A 24,792-nucleotide genomic window follows, 5' to 3' on the forward strand; every position below is an offset into this window, starting at 1 on the left:
GGAGGCGAGAGGAGAAGATGGAAGGAGAGGAGGAGATCTTTCTGAGTCACACTTTTAATATATATATGAGGAGTTTTGGAGAGTTTGGTGAATGTTGATAACCTCCCCCTCCTCCTTCTCCCCCTCCTCCTTCTCTCCCCCCCCCCCCCACCTCCCCCCTCCCTCCTCCCAAACAACAACATGTTGAAGTCGTGTTTTAGTTGTCGCCAAAGAAACCTCAGGGAGGTTGTTTTTTCTTTCCGGTTAGCCGAGCCCTATTTTTAATTCACTGCACAACGGGGAGATGGGGAGGGAGGGAGAGAGAGAGAGAGATGGGGAGGAGGGAGAGAGAGAGAGAGAGATGGGGAGGAGGGAGAGAGAGAGAGAGATGGGGAGGAGGGAGAGATGGCCAGCCCTCCCTCCCTCCCCCCTCTCTCCCCGGGTCTAAATGAGGACAGAAAATAAACAAACACTCTACCTCAGATTACTGGTCGGAGGATGAGTCTGCCATGGTTTGACAGATCGCTGCTCCCTCCTTCCCTCCCTCTCTCCTTCCCTCCCTCTCTCCTTCCCTCCCTCTCTCCTTCCCTCCCTCCCTCCATCCCCCCGCCCCCCTCTCCCCCTCTCCGCCTCCCGTTCTCCTTCACCCCTGTTTAACATCCTTCCTGTCCTTTTCCTCCTCCCCGTCCTGTACTCCCCCTCGCGCCATCCCTCCCTCCCTCCATCCATTTCTCCTTCACCCCTCCTTAACACTCATCCCTCACGCTCTCCCTCCCCTCCTTTCCTGCAGTCCCTCCTTATTCCTCGCTCTCTCTCTCTCTCTCTCTCTCTCTCTCTCCCTTTTTTTTTTTACTTTCGGCTTCGTTCGGAGCATCAAAGTGTTGGTTTTAAAAAATCCTGGGAAAGTATTGATCCGGTCGGAGAGGAGGGAGAGCGAGGTCACCTGGCCCGACTCACGAGAGACCAGGAGCCTCTTCCTCGCTCGCTCCTCTTCATCCCTCGCTCCTCGTCTCCCCCTCTATATAATTGACTCTCAATATAAAACTCCTCAAAGATTCATGAATCCAAAAGTGAGAGCCGGCGTCCGTCGGGGGGGGGCTTCACTGATCACTCACCTCATTGGCGGTGGGATTCGAACCCACGGCTCCTCTCTCCAGACGGTCGGGTCCGGTCCCGAGCCTTTCTTGGATCCAATTAGGATCCCCGTGTCGTGGCCCCCGCCCCCCTCCTCCGAGCGCCACGCGATCAATGCCAGACAGACGGATCAGCCGGACCCTTCCACCGCGCTCACCTGTCCACGCCGCCGCCGCCGCCGCCGCCGCCGGTAAAGAACATCCAATTACCTGCCGGCATCACACCGCCGGCGTTATTGAACGTCTCTCTCTCTCGGCCGAACGCGGGACGCCGTGCGGCCGGCGCTCCCCCGAGGCCCTTTAAGGGTTTTATTCTCTTTTAAGTTCTTATTATTCATGAAGGTCCAGATTTAAAATGTGGATCCTACTTAGCGGAAAGCCGTTTCCCCGGATTCGCTCTTTCCTTTTCTTTCCCTCTTTCTTTTGAAAGATGAAAGGAAGAATGTGAAGGTAGACGTCGATGCCGGAGAACTTTCACTCCGGTGGAGAGATTCTCTTCCAAAGGCCACCGATCCACAGCGGCCTGAACCACAAGTATGAAAGATGCTGAGAACACGCTAAGAACATATATATCTATATCTATATATAGATATATATGTATGTATAGATATATATACATATGACAGACAGAGTGAAGCGTTTCTGCCGACGCGGCGTCATTAATTCTAAACTTTCAGAGCTTCACTTGATCGGCTATTGGAAAGCGGTCGGCCGGTCACGGTAATTGTCTCCCTGAAGCCGGGGCCGTCCCTACAGGGGCCCCGGCCCTGTGCTGGGGACGCGCTGTGTGTGTGTGTGTGTGTGTGTGTGTGTGTGTGTCAGTCCGTCACTCTGTGTTTTCAAGTCTTTGGCTTTCCCTCCTCCTTCAGGTGTTGTCTCTTCTCTCTGCTGCTGTTGTTTCTCTTCGCGGCCGGCAGACACGAGTCAGGGCCGCAATATTAAACTCAGCGAGACGAGGAACGCATAAATATAAAGATTCGGGAATTCTTTACGGTCGACGTGGTGTTTTTCGTTCTTTTATACGTGATTCGTCCTTTTTTTTCCCCCCAAGAAGTCGTGAACGAGTTCATCCTCACCTGCAGATCATCTCCGTCCTCTTCCTCCCTCTTCATGCGGGTTTTTTTTTTCCCAGAGAAAGGAAGGGAGGTGGAGATGGGGAGTCAGGCCTTGTGTGTGTGTGTGTGCGTGTGTGTGTGTGTGTGTGTGTGTGTGGGAGCGGGGAGTGTCGGGCGCGGCACTTTAACATTCCAGGAATCCGTCCGCGGGGTCGAGCCTCACGGTTGTGTGACTCCGTCCCGGCGCTGCAGAGGAGGGCGATGAATGGCTGAACCCACCAACCGCATAACTCTGGAGACATTCCCTCCCTGCCCCCTCCCACCCCCCCCCCCCCCCCCTCACCCTCCCATCCTCCCCCTACCTCCCCAAAAAAAAAAAGAAAAAGAAAGAAAACGCGGGCCCACACATGCACGTGCACACATACAAACGAGCCAGAATAACTTTGATTCATATGTAAGGGAAAAGGAGATGCGCTCTCAGTGCACACACACACACACACACACACACACACACACACACACACAGTGAATAGTTATGAGGAGCTAAAGGCTCTGTATGAAAAATGTTAAATTCCTCATCCAGCAGCCGGCTGAGCGTCTCGGTGGTCGATACGCGTCCTTTAGCCTCGTGTGCAGAGCAAAGATGGCTCCTCTCCAAAACAACCTCCCTCCACGCTACCCAGGATCCTGGAGCCCTCTCTCTCTCTCTCTCTCTCTCTCTCTCTCTCTCCTCGTATTATGCATCTCACTCGCCCGCTCACACACACACACACACACACACACATGCTGCCATCCTCGGCGCAGGCACGTGGGTGGAAGGAGAAGGAGAGCCGAGGAGCGAGGAGAGAAACGAGCCCTCACCCTTTCCCCTCGGCTCGGAGGAAAGTGAAACTTCAGAGTTGTTGTTTTTTTTCCTTTCTTTTTCTCTTCCTCCCCCTCTTCCTCCCCCCCCTCTCTCTCTCTCTCTCTCTCTCTCCGTGGTGTTTGATAGCGCAGCGCTGCCACCCCCCCCTCACACACACACACACACACACACACACACACACACACACACACACACCCTGCCCACTCTCTGGTTGTTCTGGTGGCCAGCTGCTTGCGGAGAGTTGCAGTTGTACGTGAGTGGGTGGGTGAGACTGGTTTCCTGTGCTCCTCAGGGCTCCGCTCCAACAACTGCTGCGGCGCGCTCCGGCCAGGGGCCACGGGGGCCGCCGCTCATAACAAACAGGGGGCTGGTTCCTCTCCTCCTCCTCTTCCTCCTCTTCCTCCTCCTCCTCTTCTTCTTCCTCTTCTTCTTCCTCCACAATCACCACCACCACCACCACCACCACCGCCGCCGCCGTCATCATCATCCTCATCAACACACTCCCCGCCCACTCCGCCCACGCCGCTGCACCCCTCCTCTGAGCCTCGGCCCCCGGAGGCCCCCAGAGGAGGTCTGCGGGACGGCGGGGCGACGACCCGGCCGCCGCTGCCGGCGCCGCCGCGCTCGGACGGGTCGGACGTGGACGTGGACGAGGCCCCCGAGGGCCCGGAGGCCGGCGACTCGCCCGAGGTAAGCACACATGGGCCGGGGAGAGAGAGAGGAGAGGGGGGGGGAGGGGGGGAGAAGAGGTGAGCGCTGACGTGGGGTCTTCTTCGGTTACTTTCCACTGAGGGAAAGTCTTCCTTCGGCCCTTCGTCGCTCCTCCTCCTCCTCCTCCTCCCGTGTGGAATCTGTCATATTTCCTGCCACGCTGTTTTCCTTCATGTCCGTCTTTCTCTCCACACGCTTTTGTCTGCTTCTCTCTTCCTTTTCAGATTTCCAATCCTGTCACGCTTTTTCTTTTCTCTTCTTTTTTGTCACCTCATCACCTTCTTCTCTTTCTTTTTTGCCGTCGTGGTTTTTTTTGTTTGTTTTTAAGGTGAATTTGTGTCCGGCTAATATTAACTAAATGAAACACAATGGAAAGGAAGAAGGAAATAAAGAAAGCCCAATGAGTCTCCAACGCGCTCGGCGTTAGCGGCTAGCGGCTAGCGGCTAACGGCTAGCGGCTAGCGGCTTCACAGAGCCGCGTGTCCCTCAGAGAGATGGCAGATAAACGACGGCGAGGCAGTGAGACGAGAGGAGAGTAGAATCAATACAAGTAGACAATGAGAGGTTTGCTCTCGCAGCCCAGGAAATTGTTTGTTGTTTGTGTGTGTGTGTGTGTGTGTGTGTGTGTGTGTGTGTGTGTGTGTGTGTGTGTGTGTGTGTGGGCGTGTGTGTGAGCAAGGCAGTATGAGCATGTGTGGATGTGAGTTTTGTGCCAGTCGAGAGTGTTTGTGTGTGTGTTTGTGTGTGTGTGTGTGTGTGTGTGTGTGTGTGTGTGTGTGTGTGTGTGTGTGTGTGTTTTAGGAGCAGCATTTGATTTCAGAGGACCTGCCTCCCAACAAGCCTCCCTATCTCTGCGGACAAGCCATCTGTTTGCCCAGTGCATGGTGTTCTGTTCTCTTAGAGAGGAGGAAGAGGAGGAGGAAGAGGAGGAGGAGGAAATGGGTGGGTGGGTGAAGGAGTAGATGGAGTTGTAGATGAGAGGAAAGAGAGGAGCGCCTTGCTGCATCAGGCAGACGATATTATTAATGCCGTAGATCAAGCTAACAGCTCGGCGTCGCAGGAAACTGTCAGCAGCTTTTTGTTTTGTGTCTGCGCGCTAATTTTCTCACAATTTGCCTTTTAAATCATTTCCGATCTGTCGACGTGTTTCTGTCCGTCCTCCTTTCCTTCTTCACTTTAACTTTTCTGTTTGAGTGTGTAAAAAAAAAAATTGTCTTCGCAGCCGGCGTCGCCTCGCCGGCGTCGCCTCGCCGGCGTCCTGCATGCACAGACAACAATCCATACACTCGGTGCAGACGCGTGTGTGTGTCGTCATAACGGGATGTCTTGTGCTTTGCAGGAGGGACGGAAACACAAAGAAGAGGCGAGACAGCGCGGCACAGGTACGACTTTGCCGCTTCAGCGACTGGATGACTTGAAATCACATCTTTAGTTTGTAGCTTTTAATATATATATATATGTATATATACATATATATGTTCCACTCACTCTCGTCTTCTGCTTCCTGCTGTCTCAGCTTTGGGAGCGGACCCGTGTCCCGTCCCGACGGGTCAGATGGCCGTCGGGAGCTTTGCCGGCGGCCCGGCGGCGGGTGGCCGAGTGGCCGATGCAGGGCCGGCGGCGCGGGGCGAGGAGGCCGGCTCGGCGGCGAGAGCCCCGCCGGAGGCCGGCGACTGGCCCTCGCTCGGCCTGGCCTGCTCGCTGTGCCAGCGGCTGTTCGGCAGCCTGGAGCACCTCAGGGAGCACGAGTACCGCCACACCCTGTCCCTGATGGCGCTGTCGCTGGACTGGCCGAGCGCCCGGGTGCCCCACCACCCGCCGCCGCTGCCGCCGCCGCCCCGGCAGCCCCTCCACTTCCACCCGTCGACCTTCCACCCGGAGCCGGCGCCGGAGCGCTACCTCTGCTCCCACTGCCCCGCCAGCTTCACCCTCAAGTCCAACGCGGACCGCCACGAGAAGACCATCCACTACAAGAAGAAGCTGATGCAGTGCGCGTACTGCCTGAAGCACTTCCGGGACCGCACCGACCTGCACCGCCACCTCTCCTCGGTGCACTCCCGGGAGCGGGGCTACGCCTGCCCGGCCTGCGCCAAGGCCTTCAGCACGCAGAAGAACCTGGCGACGCACGTCAAGGCGTGCTGCTGCCAGCTGGGGGCGGTGCCCGCCGCCCTGCTGGGAGGAGGGGGAGGTGGAGGAGGAGGAGGAGGAGGAGGAGGAGGAGGAAGAGGTGGGGCCGGGATGGAGATGGAGATGGAGATGTCTCAGGGCGCCGTCATCGACTCGCTGTGGCGGCTATCTCGGGAGATGAAAGCCGACGGTCGCGATCTCGCCATCAACGGAGCGGAGAATTGAGGCGGGCCCGCCACGCGCGCGCGGTTAGCGAGCGCGGCCTCGTGTTCATGCCAAAAAAAAAGAGGGAAAAGTAATAAAACGCCCCGCGGCGTCGTTGCACTGAGAAAAGGGAAGAATTCCCCAAAGATTATATCAAATATCTGTCGACTTTTCTTCTTTTTGAAAAAAAAAATGAATTGACAGCTTACATGTCAACGATGCACAAATGCTATGCAAAGCTTTTTAAACCACTGACTGGAAATAAAAGTAGAACCGGTCTAGTTTATATATATATATATATATATATATATATATATATATATATATATATATATAGTCTGTGAATAGTGATTGGACGCACAAACAGGTGACTAACTTTCCGTTGCGGTGCCGAGCGGAAGGAGTAAAAAAACAAAAACTTGTCTGTCTCTCTGTCGGCAGTCTCACTAAAGTCTTCTCTCCTTTTAGAGAGATCTTTATCTTTGTGAGCAGCGTGAAGGCCACACACACACTCACAGCCCACACAACCACACCACCTGCAGGAGCTCTGGAGAACTGCAGCAAAGAAATACTTTTGAAAGTACATTTATTTAATTTACTAAAATGATATAACTAAGTATACATAGATATATCATTTATTATTGTTTGATTAACTAGGGTTACTTTTCTTTCAACTGAAACTCAAAGAACATATTTAATTAATTAAAGCATGTATTCATTATACATGTATATTAATTAAGTACAAATATGATCAAATAATACATATGATATTGTATAGTGCTGTTTAAATAATTTAATCATATAATTGTATTTAAACTGAAATTTAAAGAATAATTAAAATGAATACAGATACAGATAAGAAAAAATATTTATTTTAAAGTAATTATATCTATATATTATATTTAAAATTATAATACACATTAATTACACCTAAGAATTATGAAAAGAAAGAAATAATAATTTAAAAAAATAAATAAATAATATAAAATTACCAATACACATTTATTACAGATAAGAAATATAAAAAAAATATATTAATTTTGAAAATAAAATACATCATATATGGAATTCATTAAAAAGAAAACGGTGGTGACTTCGAAGTGAAGCTGAAATTTAAAGACAAAGTGGCAGCGGAGTCAGACCCATGTACAACAATAGAGGGCGGGTCGGGTGGAGTCATTTTCTCTCCGCATCCATGTCCTCCGTCTTCTAGTGGCTGCAGCGGGACAGTAATTGGTCCTCCACGGCTCCGGCCTCCTTAACCCCCCGACCTCTTTATCTGAAGAGGAAGTGGGGACCAGACGAGCTTCTCCTCGTCACCGCTGCAGACAGATAATGGTGTGGTTGTGAGACAAGTGGGGTAAAATGGTGGAGACAGCTAGGTGGAGTTTTTTTTGTTCCAGAAGCTGCAGGATACCAGAATCGGCGCGAAACATTGGCGTCGAAATCGCCGCTAATGTAAAATCACACCAAGTCCTGCCAAAAAAATGTTGCGGCGTTTACAGCAGAGCCGCAACAATAAAACCAGATCTGTTGCCGACGCAGCCGGTTAAAGACCCGCACTGTGAGTCCTGCACCCAGAGGGAAGACGCCGACACACAGACGTGTAATCTGGAATACTCCAATCCACAAACTTCCTAATGCCAAACTCCCGTCTCTCAGGTCGCTAGGCAGCTGTAACGGACTGGCAGGTTCGGAGGAGTCCGCAGAAGAAAACGGGCGTACTGTTGGGGGTCGATGTCTTTATTTGTGTTTATTTAAAGATTATTTAATTTTCTCCTCGGGAAAAAAAAACACACACCCGTGTACTGTATACAGATATGTACTTTTCTATACAAAATGACATCCTGCTTGTAGTTTTTAATGCTATAATTAAACTGTGATTGAAAAACTTCTCCGTATTCTTATTGTTTATTTCTTTCTGTCTTGTCTTCCCACACAATCACGTTATTTCCTTTTCTTTTCCCTTTTTACTTTGCCGCTCTCTCAAAACAAATGTGAATTTTAACTGTGCAGTTGACGTGTGCTTGCATGTTTTCTGTGCTGTCGAGTGTTTAATCAGAGGAGAGGTCGATGTGCGGATGGAGGTAATTATGTTGTATCACTTTAAAGCTTATAACCCCGAGCCGTGTGTTTGACCCCCTCCTCTATCTGCAGCCGCCATGTTGTGCTTGTGTACTCGTGAACCCAGCCCTGATCGCTCACGGCCATTACACTGTGCTGTAAAGTTTATCACACACAGACACACACACACACACACACACACTGCCGGGTTTTACTGACAGTGTGGGGACTGTCTTTCTTTTGGGGACCGCGTCCCGTATGTAAGTCAACTGTGTGTGTAGTCTTGTATTTGCTACATAGTGAGGACTGAAACAATACAGAGAGGACATTATGGAGAGTGAGGACATTTTGGTTGGGCCTCAATTTTACGTTGAGATTTGTTTAAAACTAGGTATATGTTTGAGTTAGGGTTAGGATTAGGCAATTGGCGGCTATGGTTAGGATAAGTTTTCAGGAAATCCCATGTTGTTAATGTCTTGAAAAGTGATGGCAATGTGACTGTGTGTGCGTTTTCTGGTACTTGCCACATAGTGAGGACCATAAAACAGCGTGGGGACATATTTGCAAAGTGAGGACATTTTGGCTGGGCCTCACTTTCACATTCAGACTTGGTTTTAAGGTTTAGTTTAGAATTAGGTATATGTTCGGCTTACGATTAGGCAATTGGTGGTTAGGGTTAGGATAAGTCTTCAGGAAATGAATGGAAGTCAATGTTGGAAATGTCTTAAAAAGTGTATGCGTTTTCTTGTGCCTGCTACACAGTGAGGACCCAAACAAGTTGTTAACCAACAGTGTGGGGACATATTTGGAAAGTGAGGACTTTTTTTTGGCTGATCTTCACTTCTGCATTCGTCTAGTTTGAGCGTGAAGACTTAGTGTTGAGGTCCAGGTGAGGGCAAGAGGCGAGAGATTGCACCGTGTCAATGAGCGTGTCCTCACAAAGACATATCTTCACACACACACACAAACACTGTTTACTTGGATGTTCTTCACCTGGCATAACTACCCTTTAGGTCTAGTCTTTAGAGATAATTAGCTGAAGGGAGCTTCCACGCAAGATTGCTAACGCTAGTCTTAGATTTTAATTTCTTTGCCCGGAGCCTCCCTTTGTGTTTTCTGTGTGGTTTTATTTCCCAAACCCCCTCAGCCTTCTTGTCATTGTCTGTGTTTGTCTTTCTGTCTGTGTTTTGCCTTCCAAAGCAGAGACCCTCTAGAGCAACTAAGGCAGACTGACTGTGTGTGTGTGTGTGTGTGTTGTGTTTATAGTATCTCTATGCCTTTATTGCTTTAGTATGAAGGAAGCGCTGTTGCCAGGGCAACTGTAGCTTTGACTGGGATTGGGGTGGCCATGGGATTTGATGGTACATTTCCAGACCACGGCGCTAATTAAATGTAATAACTGAAAAGTGACGTCTCGGTTTATTTAAAAGAGCTTCATTCAACACTAATCCTTTATTTCTGCACCCTTACCCTCCCCCCCCCCCCCCCACCTCCCTTCTGTCCACACAGTGAACGACTTCACAGTGATCCGTAAAAAGTTCAAGTGCCCCTACTGCAGCTTCTCGGCGATGCACCAGTGCATCCTGAAGAGGCACATGCGCTCCCACACGGGCGAGAGGCCCTACCCCTGTGAGATCTGTGGCAAGAAGTTCACCCGGAGGGAGCACATGAAGAGGCACACCCTGGTGAGTACACTATTTAAACCTTGCAGACGCTTCCTGCCTTCTAGAGTGGGCGTGGTCACCAGCGCGACTGAGAAAGGAGTTGTCGACGACGTGTCGCTGAGACCAAGGAACCAATTATTCCATTGGTCAGTCGAGTGATCGGATAAGAAACACTTTTGCTTTATTATAAGAGGATAAGAAGTATACAAAGAAGAAAGTTAGTCTCTTAAAATGTTAAAACACTGATTGTTTTGCTTGCAATTTAAAAACTTTACCCATTTACTGCATTTCAGTGATACAATTCTTCTGAAATGCAAACAAATACATAAAAAAAGAATCAAATCACATACAAAAAAAGTTCCAAAGTACAATACCTGTTACTCCTCCGGAGTTAAAATACGATCACTTCCCAAAATGCCAAATTCAAGGCTTTGAAAATGGCCAATGGGTGACGTCACTATGGTTCAGGTTCACTAGTCTTTAGAGTTAATAGACTGTAATAGTCTCTTAAAGGGGCGGGAGCTGAGGTTAAAACCTGCGTGACGCCGATACAGGAAAGTAGTTGCAGCTATGCGACCACCAGTAGGGGGCAGCGGTGAACCTGGAGCAGCGAAGGCCGTTCACACCATGTGTTTGCGTCCCGCAGGTCCACAGCAAAGACAAGAAGTACGTGTGCAAAGTGTGCAGCCGGGTCTTCATGTCGGCGGCCAGCGTCGGCATCAAGCACGGCTCGCGGCGCCACGGCGTCTGCGCCGACTGCTCCGGCCGCGGCATGGCGGCGCTGCTGGACCACAACGGGGAGGTGGGCGGCGACATCTCCCCGGAGGAGGAGCTGTACCCCGGCGACCGCTTCCACGACGACCAGGCGGAGTGCGACGGCGACGGAGACGGCGAGGAGGAGATGATGACCGAGGCGGACGGCGAGATGATGGGCGACGGGGACGAGGAGGGCGGAGGGGGAGGCGGAGGAGGCCGGGGCGGCAAGTGGAAGGACTTGGGGATGGCCGCCAACGAGGGGCGGGACAATGAGAAGGAGGAGAGCGACTCCTCGGCGCCGGAGGGCGAGCCGCAGAACGGGAGCGAGCGGGACTTCGCCTGGATCTCCTAGAAGCTCGCTCCCCTTCGTTCGAAAAAACCCAGAATCTCTGAAGATCTCCCCGGCGATCTCTCGGGGGGCGGATTCCTTTCCTGCTCTCTTTCAACCCACTCGTCCCTCCCGCGGGCCGGCCGTTCCTCTCAAGGGAAACGCTGTAGGGTGATTGCGCGACAATGAGCTCAAATGCACGCACACAATCACACACACACACGCAGAAACACAAACACATACATCACACACACACACATCGGTTATTCTCAACCTTGTCCGCCATGGAGGAAGAAGAAGAAGAAGAAGAAGAAGAAGAAGAAGAAGAAGAAGAAGAAGAAGAGATGGCTGGAGTGCGAGGCTTTTTTTCTGCTTTACCTCCTTTTACTTCTGATGCAGTGTTTTTGTTTTGTGTTTTTGTTTTTTGTTCAGGCCAGAGTCCTGTAGTTGTAGTTTTTTCTACTCCGTCGCGACAGGAACCATCGAGGACGCTGCCCAGGACGCGGCCAACGCCAACGCTAGACTGCAACTGTGTGTTTGCCATCACAATCAAGGATCACTGACGGTGTCTGGGTGGGGGCGGGTGGGGGCGGGTGGGGGCGGGTGAGGGCTTTGGAAGGTGGGTTTGGGTTTTTTGGGGAGGTGTGTCTCGGTTCCACCTCTCGGCTGTCGTCGTGTTTCTGGTGGGAAAGTGTCTCTCGCTCTCTCTCCGAGTGAAAAAAAAGGGGAGGAGTCTGAATCTATTGCAACGCGTCGTCGTGGTGTCGGCGGCACGCGAGTCCTACTGCCACAGACTTTGCACTTTAATGACAACCGACTCCTTATCAGAGCCCCGAACCCGTGGTTTACATTTCTTTTTGGGGGGGGGGGGGGGGGGGATCCTGATCTTTACGTACCCGAACAACTCGGTGACCGCACCTACCTTTAAGGACACGCTCCATGTCCTCCTGACTGTTATCACGACATAGAAATCACTGAATCTTTGTGCAGCTTCGCTGTTTATATATATATAAATATATATATATATAGCCTATGCCTTTTTTCGGGGGAGGGGAGGGGGAGGTCCTTAATCTTTTTTCTTCACTCGAGTTCCCTCCCCTCCCGGTTTCTATCGATCCATTCCAACAAACCAACACCGGAGGTTTGACGGATGTACATAGGATTTTCAGAAGGGAGGGTGAGCGTCACTTCCTGTTTCCTGGTTTGGGGAATCGAACACCGGCTCCACGTGACCGACACTATTAACTCTTTCCTCTCCCGCCTGCACGAGGAGCGGCCTTTGTTTCCTCTCTTTGGTTTCTTTTTGTTTTCCAGTCACGTGAAGTAATTCCAGTTTCTCAGTAAAGAATATGCAGCCTTTCTTCTTCTTTTGGTGGGTTTTTAAATCCTCTGTTTTTCCGTGATATATATATTTTGTCTGGCTTTCGTACGTTTTGAAGAAGAGGATCTAAAGTTGTGCTTGAAAATTTCCGAGTTTGATATTCGTAAAAGAGTGTGATATTAATTTGTTTCATTTTAACGGCTATTTATTGAAAAACCCTCTTCGTGTGGATTTCCTGATTATTATTTTTTTGGAGAAGTTATTTTCCCTCCCCTCTCTCTCTCTCTCTCTCTCTCTCTCTCTCTCTCTCTCTCTCTTTGACGTGTGTGTTGTTGTTTGTATGCAAGAATGTGTGAGTGTCCAAAAAAACAAAGTCTATATTGATTTCTTCAGATTATTTCCATGTTTCGGCGATGTTATTGACAATTCAAGTGAGGCAGATGACATGTCTTATTATTATCAGAACTATGATTACTGTTGTTGATGTTACGGTTATTAATTATTATTATTATTATTATTAAGTGCTGGATGCTAAGCTTTATTGTGTGTTCTTTTTTTTATATTTTATATCTTGTATGAGAAAAAATAGCTTTTTATACTTTGCCTTGTCGTGGACAGCAAGCCATACGGCTTTTTATCAACCTTTATCGTGCCAGTTTACGCTTTTTCTGTCGTATTTGCTTTTTTTACCGAGAGTGGGGGATTAAAAAACCCTCGACTTCAGCGTCAAACTTCTCTGTTAGATATTGATTGAGAACATATATTCAGCACACGCTTTTTGCATCACTTAATGTACACTAATTGATTAATATCAAACCAAAAACAATGGAGTTCCTGGTCTACATGAAGTGCTTTCTTTCCACAGTCTGTGTGTGCAGGTGCTTTTTTCTGAAAGGGGGGATTTTCATTGTCGTGGTTTTGTTGTTGTTTTTTATTTAAATTTATTATTATTATTATTTTTAAACCTGTCACTATTTGTCACAGTTTGAGAAAAAAGAAAAAGGAATAAAAAAGTGCACGTTACGGTGTTATAGTGACCATGAAGAAGGGCTGTGTGAGAAGGACCGGCTCGCTTCAAAAAAACATCCGATTGGGTTTTTAGTTCCTACTGACTCCTCACGCACACACACAATCACCTGGAAACGCAGCACGCAGACACACAACAAGCGTCTGCGTGCTGCGTTTCTGTCTGGAATATAATATATATAGATATATAAATAGAAAATGTTAAAAAAAATGAAATAAAAAAAAGGGAAAGTGCGCTGCAGTCGTTACTCTGGGAAACATCCTGTTGCCATGGACTGCACTTCCCATCAGCCTCCACGGAGACTTTGACTTGTGATGCTTTTTCTTCACGTCTGGCAACTGTCTTTATTTGTTTTTTAAATGTATTTATTGCGTTTTCGTTCGACCCATTTTATCAACAACAAAAAAAAAACATTTTGGGTAATAAGAAAAAAAAAAAAAAATGGAGAAAGTCAAAGGGATTTTTTTCAATGAATGTCAACGGTGTGTGTGTGTGTGGAAGGAGCCTGTGATCGGTGACAAATCTCTCTCTCCGCCATGGCCCCTGAGAGACATCTGGATGTATGTGACCCCCCTCCTCCCTTTCCTCCCCCCCTCCTCCCCCGCTCCCCCCTTACTCGCGACCCGTACTGTACGTCTTCTTCCTCATACCGGGTTGTACTTCAGGAACAAAAAAAACACACACAAAAAAAAAAATGTCCGCCATCAACCCCTCAAATATGTGCCTCGATGACATTTCACCCTGCGTGCTTGCGAACGTGTGTGTGTGTGTGTGTGTGTGTGTGTGTGTGTCGGACGGATAGAGATTACTAAAATGATCGGTGAAAAGGCGCAAAAAATGAAAAAGAAATTAAACATTTCGGGGGGCGATGAAACTTTCAAAGAGACAAATCATGCCGGGGGCGATGGATCCTCCTTCCCGCCGCGCGCGTCGACGACCTTTTTCTTGCGCGTCGACGACCTTTTTCTTGCGTGTCGATGACCTTTCGTGCCCTGATGATTCTTGTGGTCTTAACTGCATGCCCCGTGCTCATCCTGTCATACCAAAGCGAACGTCTATCGGCATCTGCACACAACCGTCTCATTCCACACGATGCAAAAACTGGAACTGTTTGCTCTCCTGCAGATGAATTATGGGTATTCTTAGACGTGTACAAATTGCAATCCTCATTTAGCCTGTATAGCTTGACTCACACGTGCAAAATCATGAAGCCATAGATATGGGTATATCTATATTATACTATATTTAAAAAAGAAAAAAAAAAATTTGCCGCTTTTTACTTTGGATTTCTGTTCTTCTACTAAGAGTGATGTGTGTATACCTTCATATATATATGAATTTATATTACTATTATATATTATTTATTTTCTCTCAAGTTTCAGAGGGTCTTTGATTTGTAAAAAGTCACACTTGAAGCTTGAGGTTTGATTATTTTCATTGGGAATATTGTTCAATATGATACTGACTTTATATTGCTGATTATCATGAACCTGTGTTTGTAACAAAAACGTGTTAAATAATGAAAAAAAACTGAAAAAAAACTGTCCTGTTTTTACACCCGTTTTGTTCTTTCGAGCAGATTTTAAGTGCTCTTGTGCAGATTTTATGTTGGTTTTTTTTCGGTTGATATTACGTATCACAAAACATTTTTACAGCCAACCATGAGCCTCTTGTTTTGGATGTCGGGGCTGGCCGGCGGCCGCGCGAGCCTCTTTCTAACTTCATGTTTAGTGGAAGAAATGAGCTTGACTTTTATTTGCAAAAACCAATCAGTCTCAATAAATTTTGAAATTGCTGCTGTAAAGAAGTGAACCGTGTGTGTGCTGTAGTTTCTTCCTCCTTCTCCTCCTCCTCCTCCTCCTTCAGGGGAACGACGTGGTCGTGACAACTAGCGGCCACTAGAGGGCAGCGTGGACAAGCCACAGAGGATTTTACACTTTTATGCAAGATAAGAAACATCCTGCACACACACACACACACACACACACACACACACACATTGACAAATGGAATTCCATGACTTTAAACCACATTTCCATGAATTTAAATCACATTTCCATGAATTTTAAACCACATTTTCATGAGCAAACATGGAGTAAAATCTGTGTGTAAACAGTAAAAAGTGATAAAAATGTAGTATTTAAACTAACAATGAGGATTTAAAGCATACAATAAACCTTAAATGACACAAATGAATGAGAGACAATAGTTTAATTAAAAGAAACATTTGCATAGATGCCTGTATGTATGTTATTATCGTTATAGTTGGAGCCTCTTTCTTTCAAAAGCAGGTTTATTAATTTAAACTCAGCGTAAATTAACGTCATGAACACATGACTATAACACATTTACAGGACTTTTACTACACTTTTGGGATTTAAAATCTTTTTTTCAAGACTTTTCCAGGTTTTCCATGACCGTAAGAACCCTGTATGAAGAATAACAGAAGCGGACGGCGGCTGTGTCTTCCATTCAGGTTTATTTTCTTTCCGTCACACGACATCACAGATCACATTATCAGCATCAAACACACGGTCATCAATCTTTTCAAGCTCTCTCGTCGGAGGCTCGACATTCACACAAATACTCCTCGAGTGCACCGCTCCTCAGAAAGGCTTCCTCCGTGTGCGTGGGACTGCGGGTTTGAGTCCCTAAATACAAACACACACACACGCGGGAGAAATCCTGCCCTCCAGCGACGCCCCGAGGCCGACGCCATGTCGACCCTCAACGACGACAAACGCGACGACGACGTCGCCGCGTTTGTCGGGCCGCAAACACAGCGTCGGCCTTCAGGGGGATCCGTCACTGAAAGGGGAACTTTTAACATTTAAAAACCCTTCAGTGTTGTATCTCCAAAAGAAAAGACAGAAATGGGATGCTCGACATGCAAAACAACCTCAAAGTCAGACAATCAATGAATCAATCAATCAATCAACGAGAAAACAAGCACGAGTTAGTTTTCACACCGGCCGTCGTAAAGGCTCAGTAAAACACAACAGGAGGGAATAAAAACACAAAATGAAAGACAGCGGGGGTCAAACAGGACAAACAGGAGCCCAGTAGACGAAGCAGAGAACTGAGTGGAGCTGCCGTTGCAATGCGTCACATCACATTTCATTTGGAAGGAGATCTGTTGGCTTTGCTGCTGAAATCAAAACTGACAAAAACATTCAAGAAAAGCGGCACGCGAGTTACAAAACATACGGTGTGGAAATAAAAGTGAAGGCGGTTTTTTTTCTTTTTAATGCACATTTTCAAGGGTTTAGTTTAGCTTAATAATCTGGGTAAAAAGGCTCGTCTGGGACCGCAGTGAAGCTGACGGACACGCAACAGGTAACAAACACAATCCAGCCGCCAGTTGGACAACGAGGCAGCGAGGACAATGTCGCGTCGCAACGACGTCGCGTCGCAACGACGTCGCGTCGCAACGACGTCGCGTCGCAACGACGTCGCGTCGCAACAACGTCGCAACGACGTCGCGTCGCAACAACGTCGCGTCGCAACAACGTCGCGTCGCAACAACGTCGCAACGACGTCGCGTCGCAACAACGTCGCATCGCAACAACGGCATGTCTCAACGATGTTGCGTCGCAACAACGGCATGTCTCAACGATGTTGCGTCGCAACAACGGCATGTCTCAACGATGTTGCGTCGCAACAACGGCATGTCGCAACAACGGCATGTCGCAACAACGGCATGTCGCAACAACGGCATGTCGCAACAACGGCATGTCGCAACAACGGCATGTCGCAACGTCACAACAATATCACGTCGCAACACCACTTCCCAATGCAATGCTGCAATATTGCGTAACAACGTCACGTCGCAACAACGCAACGCCACGACCCAATGCAATGTCACAACATTACTTAACGTCGCGACAACGTCCCAACGCAATGTCACAACATTGCCTAAAATTGTAACATCGCAACGTCCCAATGCAATGTCGCAACATTGCACAACAACGTCAAGTCGTATCAACGTTGCCAGAGGAACGCAATGTGGCAACGTCACAACGTCGCACAACGTTTTTGGCGGGAGAGAAAGACAAAAGACGAGCGGTGCGAGCGGGAAGCCCAGAGGTCACCGCCATGAAAGCATCTCATTGGACAAAGGTGAAGCAATACTGCATGGTTGCGTTACTTGATATGAGTTAGCAGTGTGGCGACAGTGTGCGGGTGAAAGATTTGGGTAGAAAACATCAGGATGCAAATATAACTAACAAAAATATAAACTTGTTTTTTTGTAGGTTTTACATTCAACAGGTTTTGTTTTTCTCCCCTTTGCCTCTAAGCTACAATGCACATTTAATCTGTTGTGTTATGGTCACTATAGCTTCTCAAACCGCTTCAAAAAGAAATGAAAGAAAATATTCTGAGCCACTATACTGTTAAAGAAACAACTTTTCATAAAACAAGATAAGAAACAATATGAAAAAAGCCTCACGTTCTCTTTACGTTGCGTTTATGTACAAGAAAGCCCTGAAACTGCAAATTCATCCCGTATCGTCACTGCCCTCAAACACATCCAGTCAAACCTCTCAAACGCGCTCGTTCGCCTCGCACAGAGTCACCAACACAAATCCACGAAGAGCATCTCTGGACCCACAACTTCTCTCTCTCTCTTTACGACCGCTGACAAAAAATCAGATCGGTTCAACCTGGACGTCCGAGGGGACGCTTGTGCACCGGTTTGGGGAGCGTTCCCTCAGTTTCGCTCCTGAGAACTGCTGGACGCCAAGAGCGAGAGAGACGGACACCTGGTGGAGGGTTCGCCCAACCAGGGCCGGAGATAACCAGTTCAAAAAGTGGTATCCAGCACGATAACTACACACATTCTAGCTCAGCAAAAAGTCACTGAGACGAGGGGGCCGCCCCCAAAACCTAAGGGACCAGGTCCTTGGCACTCCTCCAGGGAACGGCGAAGCGACCGAGCCCGTAAGCGCCACGCTGTACTTCCTAGTACCACGCTGTACTTCCTAGTACCACGCTGTACTTCCTAGTACCACGCTGTACTTCCTAGTACCACGCTGTACTTCCCAGCGCCACGCTGTACAACAGCCGGTGAGACGCCGACTGTCGAGCTCTTTTAATCCCCGACAGTGTTTATTCCACCGGGCAGTGACGACACCCTCCTCCCCTCCCCCACTCACTTCAACATGTGTATATATATTTATATATATATATATAAAATAATGTATAAAAACATGCCTTTGCGCAGTGCAACGTAGTGCAATTTTCATTAGGTCAGTTCACCTTTATGTTCTTTTCGTTGGCACTTTGTGAAGTTTGACCGGAAGAAGCTCATCAGGAATAAACTGTTTATACGTTTCTCTTTATTCCCTTTTTAAAAAAAATAAGAGTGGAAACATGACCTGATGACACGCGTGTGCTGGATGTCACAGATCGTGTCGGACGGGAGAGATATTTCATAAGGGGTGAAAGATTGTGAGGCAAATTTGTGATTTGATAATAAATTGAAGCGTGTCGTTACATTGAAAAGATCTAAAGTCGACAACTTTACTAGAAAAAGAGGGAATTTATTCATTACTTAAAATGAATATCGTAGTTGTGCATTTTACTGTCACGGAGACAGTTTTAGGGGCGTGACCTTCAAAGAACAACAAGACGACTTACACTGTAAAAACAATAAATCAAGTTATTCCTTTTTATTTTCCCTCTTTTTCATTGTTGTACATCTTGGATCATTTATAGAAAACAGGTCAGAAAACGGGCTTCGACATGAAAGCTTGCCTTTTTTTAGATTGAGGGAAATATTGCCCTTAAAAAAGAATATAGGTGAAAAAGGAATTATAAGAAATTACAATTTCTAAATCTACAGTTTGGAAAACGCACACGGACATTTTTCTTTTTTTGGGGTCACGTCTAAAAAGTTCAACAACTCACTTTAAATTTTGTTCCAAATGTTAGACCAGAGTGAAAGATTCTGGATTAAAAAAATACACATCTAATAATAAAAACTGTTAAAAACGTCTCGGTTTCTACGACGTCGTCTAAAACGCTGCAATGCGTCTCCATTCATTAAAATAAAATTTTTTAAAAAAGGGTAAGACATTAATTAAAAAGCCCGATTGATCACAAATTCACCGTGGTACGATCTCCACGTCACTCATCCGTCAGACTCGACCGATCGTCACCGCGAGGAAACGATCCGTCAGAACGTTGACGGTCAAAGAAACAACGAAAAAGAAAAATTAATAAAACGAGCGCAAAGCGAGACGAGATCGAGAGACGTCATGAACTGAGAAATAGATTCAGACGCCCGCTGAGGCTCCAGAGACTCTAAAAAGACGACTTCTTCCTTCAAGGTCAGCGCCTCGAGAGAGAATTCATACAAAGTTTACATTTAAGAAAAATAAAAAATCTGCAAAGTCGAGGGGAAACTTTTTTTTGTACCACATGTGTGTGAGAGCGTTTTTTTTTTTCTTTTTTGTCATCCATCTTGGCAGAAAGATTACAAGAAGGTTAAGCTGAATGATGAACAGGAAGTAGATATTGAACAATGTGGTTAAACGTGACGTGAGATTTAAGATTCAACAGGAAAAACAAGTCATTTGTGACAGAAAGTGGGAAAATAAAATAAAACCGATATGCAACAGAAGCGTTACCTGGTGTTAAAATGAAAAAGAAAAGTCATGACTCAACCCATAAACAGTGATGATTACACAAAAAGCTTATCGTAGTACTTAAACTGAGGCTGTGAAAAATAAAGAAAGTTTCAAATCCGATGTTTTTCCATATGCAAGAGTTTCAGCCTTAAGGAAAAAAAGAAAAAAAAAAAAAGTCTCCCATCTGCAGTAAGCCCCTCCCCTTCCCCCCCCCCCCCCCCTCCCTCTGTGGAAGAGTCCACCTTCATCCGTCGCTGGAGGTGAGGAAGGCCTTCGGGCAGGCGGCTCAGTCGGTGAATCTCTGGCAGGCTTTCTTCCAGCGGCAGGCCGTGCACCACATCTCCCTCTTCTCCATGCCGTACACCTTCCGGCACTTCTTCGCGTCGCCGCGGGGTTTCCTTGGTAACGGCAGATGAGTGACAGATGTAATGAATACAGGAAGCCAACGGCTTGTTGCAATCTGATTCCTATCAATCACTAACGCCACCTCCACGTGCGTCCTGTCCCATCACCACATGCGTCCTGTCCCATCACTAATATGACCTCTACACGCCTTCCAACACAGAAATATGACCTCCACACGCGTTCCAACACAGAAATATGACCTCCACATGCGTTCCAACACAGAAATATGACCTCCACATGCGTTCCAACACAGAAATGTGACCTCCACATGCGTTCCAACACAGAAATATGACCTCCACATGCGTTCCAACACAGAAATGTGACCTCCACATGCATTCCAACACAGAAATGTGACCTCCACATGCATTCCAACACAGAAATGTGACCTCCACATGCATTCCAACACAGAAATGTGACCTCCACATGCATTCCAACACAGAAATGTGACCTCCACATGCATTCCAACACAGAAATGTGACCTCCACATGCATTCCAACACACACCTGTTTCCTGTTGCTTTAACAGCGGACGTTGTTGGTGAAGCGTTAGCCCCGATGCTAACGGTGCGGACCTGAGTCACGGGCCCCTGAAAGAGAGGAAGAGCGTCATGAGCGCATCATTCAACACGACGCTGTGACTTTAAAACTTCATGCTCCATGACGACAACGTACAGAGACACAACCGGACATGAATGTTGAACACGACAAGGAAAGCGGTTTTGGTGAGTTTGTGTAGAGTTTGAATGAGGCGCGTTTTCGGATGCGACGGACATGCGTATATGTCTATGAACAGAGTCTTAAAAGCAGGAAATGAGTCAGCACTTTGGTTCCCTCGTCGAGAAAGCAATGGTGCGTTGGGTTTAATACCCGGAATATATTTAAAAAAAGATTTGATGTTTCTTTCCTTTGATATAAAATATATCATTAAAGACTCAAGTTTGTGAATTCAAGAGCTTTTACAAGCCAATAACTCAAAAGTAGTGTTTGTCAAGTTCATATTTTTGAAAATAAACATGCAACATCATAAAAACTTGTGTCATCCGGGGTTGGCACACACATCCATCATCTTCAGAAAACAAGTCGAGTTTGTGTCACTTAATGAGTTTTAACCATGTGGAACCAAGTATTGTAGCAATTTAAATGAAGTTAAAACGACGATGTCGTTCTGGAGATGAGTAAAGAAACGGAAAAAAACAAACATGTTTTTTCCACCCGTGTGCGAGGAGCGCTAACGTTACGAACATTTCTCTGTGTGTCCCCACCGGCAGTTTTACTATGGATTTTAAAGACTCTGTTTTATTAGCCCATTAATCTTTATTCTTTGTCTGATGTGCTTCTAAAAGACACAACACGAGGCCCCCGGGTCCCTCGGGGGTCCTTAAGGCCGCCCCCTCGGGTCCAGACTGATTCATGGCGGTGAAAAGAAAAATAAATAAAGAGCATTTTAAAGTTTTAACCTGCATCATTGTTTTTTTAAAGCTGAAACTTTTCACTTTTTTTATTATCTAAAAAAAAAAAAAAAAAAAAAAAAATCACATGCATCTCACAGACGCATAATAAAATGACATAATAAATAACAGTTTGTATTAAACTTATTTTCCAAAGTATTTCTCACTAAAAAAACGTCTTTACAAGTTAACTACGTTAAGGAATATTCATTTAAAAACAAATGTCTTGACCTCCAGTAGTTTCTTCTTGTGCAATACTTCTATTAATACTGTATTCACACTTCAGTTATTTATACTTTGGGAGCATCATGTATATATTTTACATTTTAGAACAGTCGTAACATTAATTTACCGCCTTTATTAATAAAGTTTATTTCCATTGACTGTTGCAAATGGCTGCAGTTTAGAAAAACGTACACGTTGATTGTTTTGCATTTTCTTTGTTGCATATTTGTATTGTTGACGTATTTTTAAGTTTTCTCTTTCATGGAGCCTCCCAGTAAACATCTTAAATCTGATGCGTTCTTGAAGTATCGTCAGCGTTTAGAGTTCAGCGTTAGCGTCTCGAGCCGCTAAAAGTTCAGCTAAGACTTCGCTGACATGGACTGTGGCCGTGCGTATACTACTCATGGTATGAATAGTTTGTCATACTCATGTAATGTGCTGTAACTCTGTCACGTTGCTCATTCTGGTCACATGACATCTACTGTGTCTGTCCATCCGGAGAGAGGGATCCTCTGTTGCTCTCCTGAAGGTTTCTTCCCTGCGAAAGCGTTTTCACTATCTTTATTTATTTATCTGGAGGACAGTTTGTAAAGCCCTCTGAGGGAAATCTTATATTTGTGATTTTGGGCTGGATAAAATAAACTGACTTGAGCACGAAGCTTCGCTGATACTCGTGGAGCCAAACAAGCGACACTCACATTTCATATCCAGGGACGACTTTGTGAACCCCGCAGAGAGGGGAGGTATGAAAGTAAAATATCACGCCGACACTTTCACTGGTCTGCTCCATGCAGAGTAATTCATTAACAAACAGACCCGTTTACTGGGCTTTTTGTCTGCAAACTATTTGTGACATCCTGCATTTTCTAAAATAATGTATTTTTTCAGGCAGGAGATTAAGCCTCATTGAGGCCGCTCCCAGTGCTGAAGGCATGCTAACGGCACTGGGAGCTCTGGGCTCACTGGAGCAGAGAAGTGGAACACAGACGACCACCAACACCTCGCCATCGAGGACAGACGAGTGAAAATATATAAAGCAAAGGATTTAATTTCCACCTGTAACGTTCACATGAACACTGATTGTGCGACCACACGTGTGTTTTTATGAAGTTAGTCGCGTTAAGAGTGACTTCAAAGTGTTTTCTGTTGCTACTCAACCTTCAGCACAGAGTTCAATGTTCGCCGTCTAAAAAGCTTTTATACTTTCAACCACATTAGTGGTTCTCTCCTCCCCAGATGAAACCATCCCTTTCTCTTTTTACCTCCAAGGGCATTTCAAAGTGAGTGCAGACGAGTTTGTGCAGTTACAAGAGGAAGAAAAGAGGAAGGACGAGGAGGAGGAGGAGGCATGGTGACCCAAAGTTGCTACAAAGCAGTTCAACTGAAGCAGGAATTTGAGTGATTAAAATCTCTCAGACTTCAAAACATATTCAGACTCTTTGGTTCTTGGTTTTGATCTTATGTTCATATTTTTATAGAGAAAAGTTCTCAGCGTTTCTTCCCTTTGTCTCCGACATGAACGCCCACGCTGGTGGAGGAGTCGGGTCACTCGGCAGAACTTTGTTCTGCTTCAGCCGTCTCACCAGGAGGAAGAGTCTGCTTCGGTTGGTCCGGTTCCCAACATGAGTTCTGCATCATCAACACTCACTGGATCATTTATACTAAAACTTAGTTTGTATCGTTTAGTCCCGATTTTAAATGAGTTGGCTACAATCTTTTAAAAGTCAGTATTTGTGCAGAGTGTCAGATAAACATGAGGCGACCAATCAGAAGATCTGTAGAGTCAGAGGCTGTGGAGGATCTGATCCGATAATAATAATAATAATAATAATAATAATAATAATAATAATAAAAAAGTTGCAAAGTTCAAAACTAAACTCACAGAATTGTATTTATGTTGTAGAAACTGACGCAATATTTATCACAAAATGTTGTCTTCATAACTTAAAAAAAGTATGAATAAAAAACACATTTAATACACTGGATCGACACACATGAGAGCGTGTGTGTGTGTGTGTGTGTGTGTGTGTGTTACCTGGTAGGCGTGGTGTGTGTGTGTGTGTGTGTGTGTGTGTGTGTTACCTGGTAGGCGTGGTGTGTGTGTGTGTGTGTTACTTGGTAGGCGTGGTGTGTGTGTGTGTGTGTTACTTGGTAGGCGTGGTGTGTGTGTGTGTGTGTGTCTGCGTGTGTGTGTTACCTGGTAGGCGTGGTCGGTGTGGATGTGGTAGAGCGTGTGTGTGTGTGTGTGTGTGTGTGAGACCTGGTAGGCGTGGTCGGTGTGGATGTGGTAGAGCGTGTGTGTGTGTGTGTGTTACCTGGTAGGCGTGGTCGGTGTGGATGTGGTAGAGCGTGTGTGTGTGTGTGTGTGTGTGTGTTACCTGGTAGGCGTGGTCGGTGTGGATGTGGTAGAGCGTGTGTGTGTGTGTGTGTGTGTGTGTGTGTTACCTGGTAGGCGTGGTCGGTGTGGATGTGGTAGAGCGTGTGTGTGTGTGTGTGTGTGTGTGTGTGTTACCTGGTAGGCGTGGTCGGTGTGGATGTGGTAGAGCGTGTGTGTGTGTGTGTGTGTGTGTGTGTGTGTGTTACCTGGTAGGCGTGGTCGGTGTGGATGTGGTAGACCGTGTGTGTGTGTGTGTGTGTGTGTGTGTGTGTGTGTGTGTGTGTGTGTGTTACCTGGTAGGCGTGGTCGGTGTGGATGTGGTAGACCGTGTGTGTGTGTGTGTGTGTGTGTTACCTGGTAGGCGTGGTCGGTGTGGATGTGGTAGAGCGTGTGTGTGTGCGTGTGTGTGTGTTACCTGGTAGGCGTGGTCGGTGTGGATGTGGTAGAGTGTGTGTGTGTGTGTGTGTGTGTG

At 46.7% G+C, this 24,792-nt stretch overlaps 3 protein-coding genes across 4 annotated transcripts in view; 2 read left to right on the forward strand and 1 right to left on the reverse strand.

The window, feature by feature from the left end:
• The window catches only part of zbtb46 (zinc finger and BTB domain containing 46), a 66,336-nt gene extending 54,877 nt beyond the window's left edge, over positions 1–11,459 (forward strand). For both annotated transcript variants that reach the window (XM_068598018.1, XM_068598019.1), the window contains exons 5-6: positions 9,648–9,823; positions 10,449–11,459. In XM_068598018.1, the coding sequence (XP_068454119.1) occupies positions 9,648–9,823; positions 10,449–10,910 (638 nt within the window). In that variant the 3' untranslated portion in view covers positions 10,911–11,459. The remainder of the gene's footprint in view (positions 1–9,647; positions 9,824–10,448) is intronic.
• On the forward strand, positions 1,228–6,095 carry LOC137800382 (transcriptional repressor scratch 1-like). The gene is made up of 4 exons (XM_068597559.1): positions 1,228–1,303; positions 3,325–3,722; positions 5,083–5,125; positions 5,260–6,095. The coding sequence occupies exons 1-4, from the start codon at positions 1,228–1,230 to the stop codon at positions 6,093–6,095; spliced, it is 1,353 nt and encodes a 450-aa protein (XP_068453660.1).
• An 8,644-nt stretch (positions 11,460–20,103) lies between the features above and the next one.
• slc2a4rg (SLC2A4 regulator) overlaps positions 20,104–24,792 on the reverse strand; it is a 34,088-nt gene continuing 29,399 nt past the window's right edge. Inside the window, exons 7-8 of the mRNA XM_068597735.1 lie at positions 20,775–20,857; positions 20,104–20,264 (exon numbers count right to left, since the gene is read on the reverse strand). Of these exons, the coding sequence (XP_068453836.1) occupies positions 20,153–20,264; positions 20,775–20,857 (195 nt within the window). The 3' untranslated portion in view covers positions 20,104–20,152. The remainder of the gene's footprint in view (positions 20,265–20,774; positions 20,858–24,792) is intronic.

Source organism: Clinocottus analis, unplaced genomic scaffold (genome assembly GCF_023055335.1).
Source record: "Clinocottus analis isolate CAN_PGR_092001 unplaced genomic scaffold, fCliAna1.0.p SCAF_4, whole genome shotgun sequence".
Lineage (NCBI taxonomy): Eukaryota > Metazoa > Chordata > Actinopteri > Perciformes > Cottidae > Clinocottus > Clinocottus analis.

What these genes read in the sequence shown, in the direction of transcription:
- LOC137800382 (XM_068597559.1), top strand. Translation starts at nt 1,228, where the DNA reads ATGCCAGACAGACGGATCAGCCGGACCCTTCCACCGCGCTCACCTGTC. An exon ending in CGCCGCCGCCGCCGCCGCCG is followed by an intron (nt 1,304 to 3,324) that starts GTAAAGAACATC and finishes TGTGCTCCTCAG; the next exon opens with GGCTCCGCTCCAACAACTGC. An exon ending in GGCGAGACAGCGCGGCACAG is followed by an intron (nt 5,126 to 5,259) that starts GTACGACTTTGC and finishes CTGCTGTCTCAG; the next exon opens with CTTTGGGAGCGGACCCGTGT.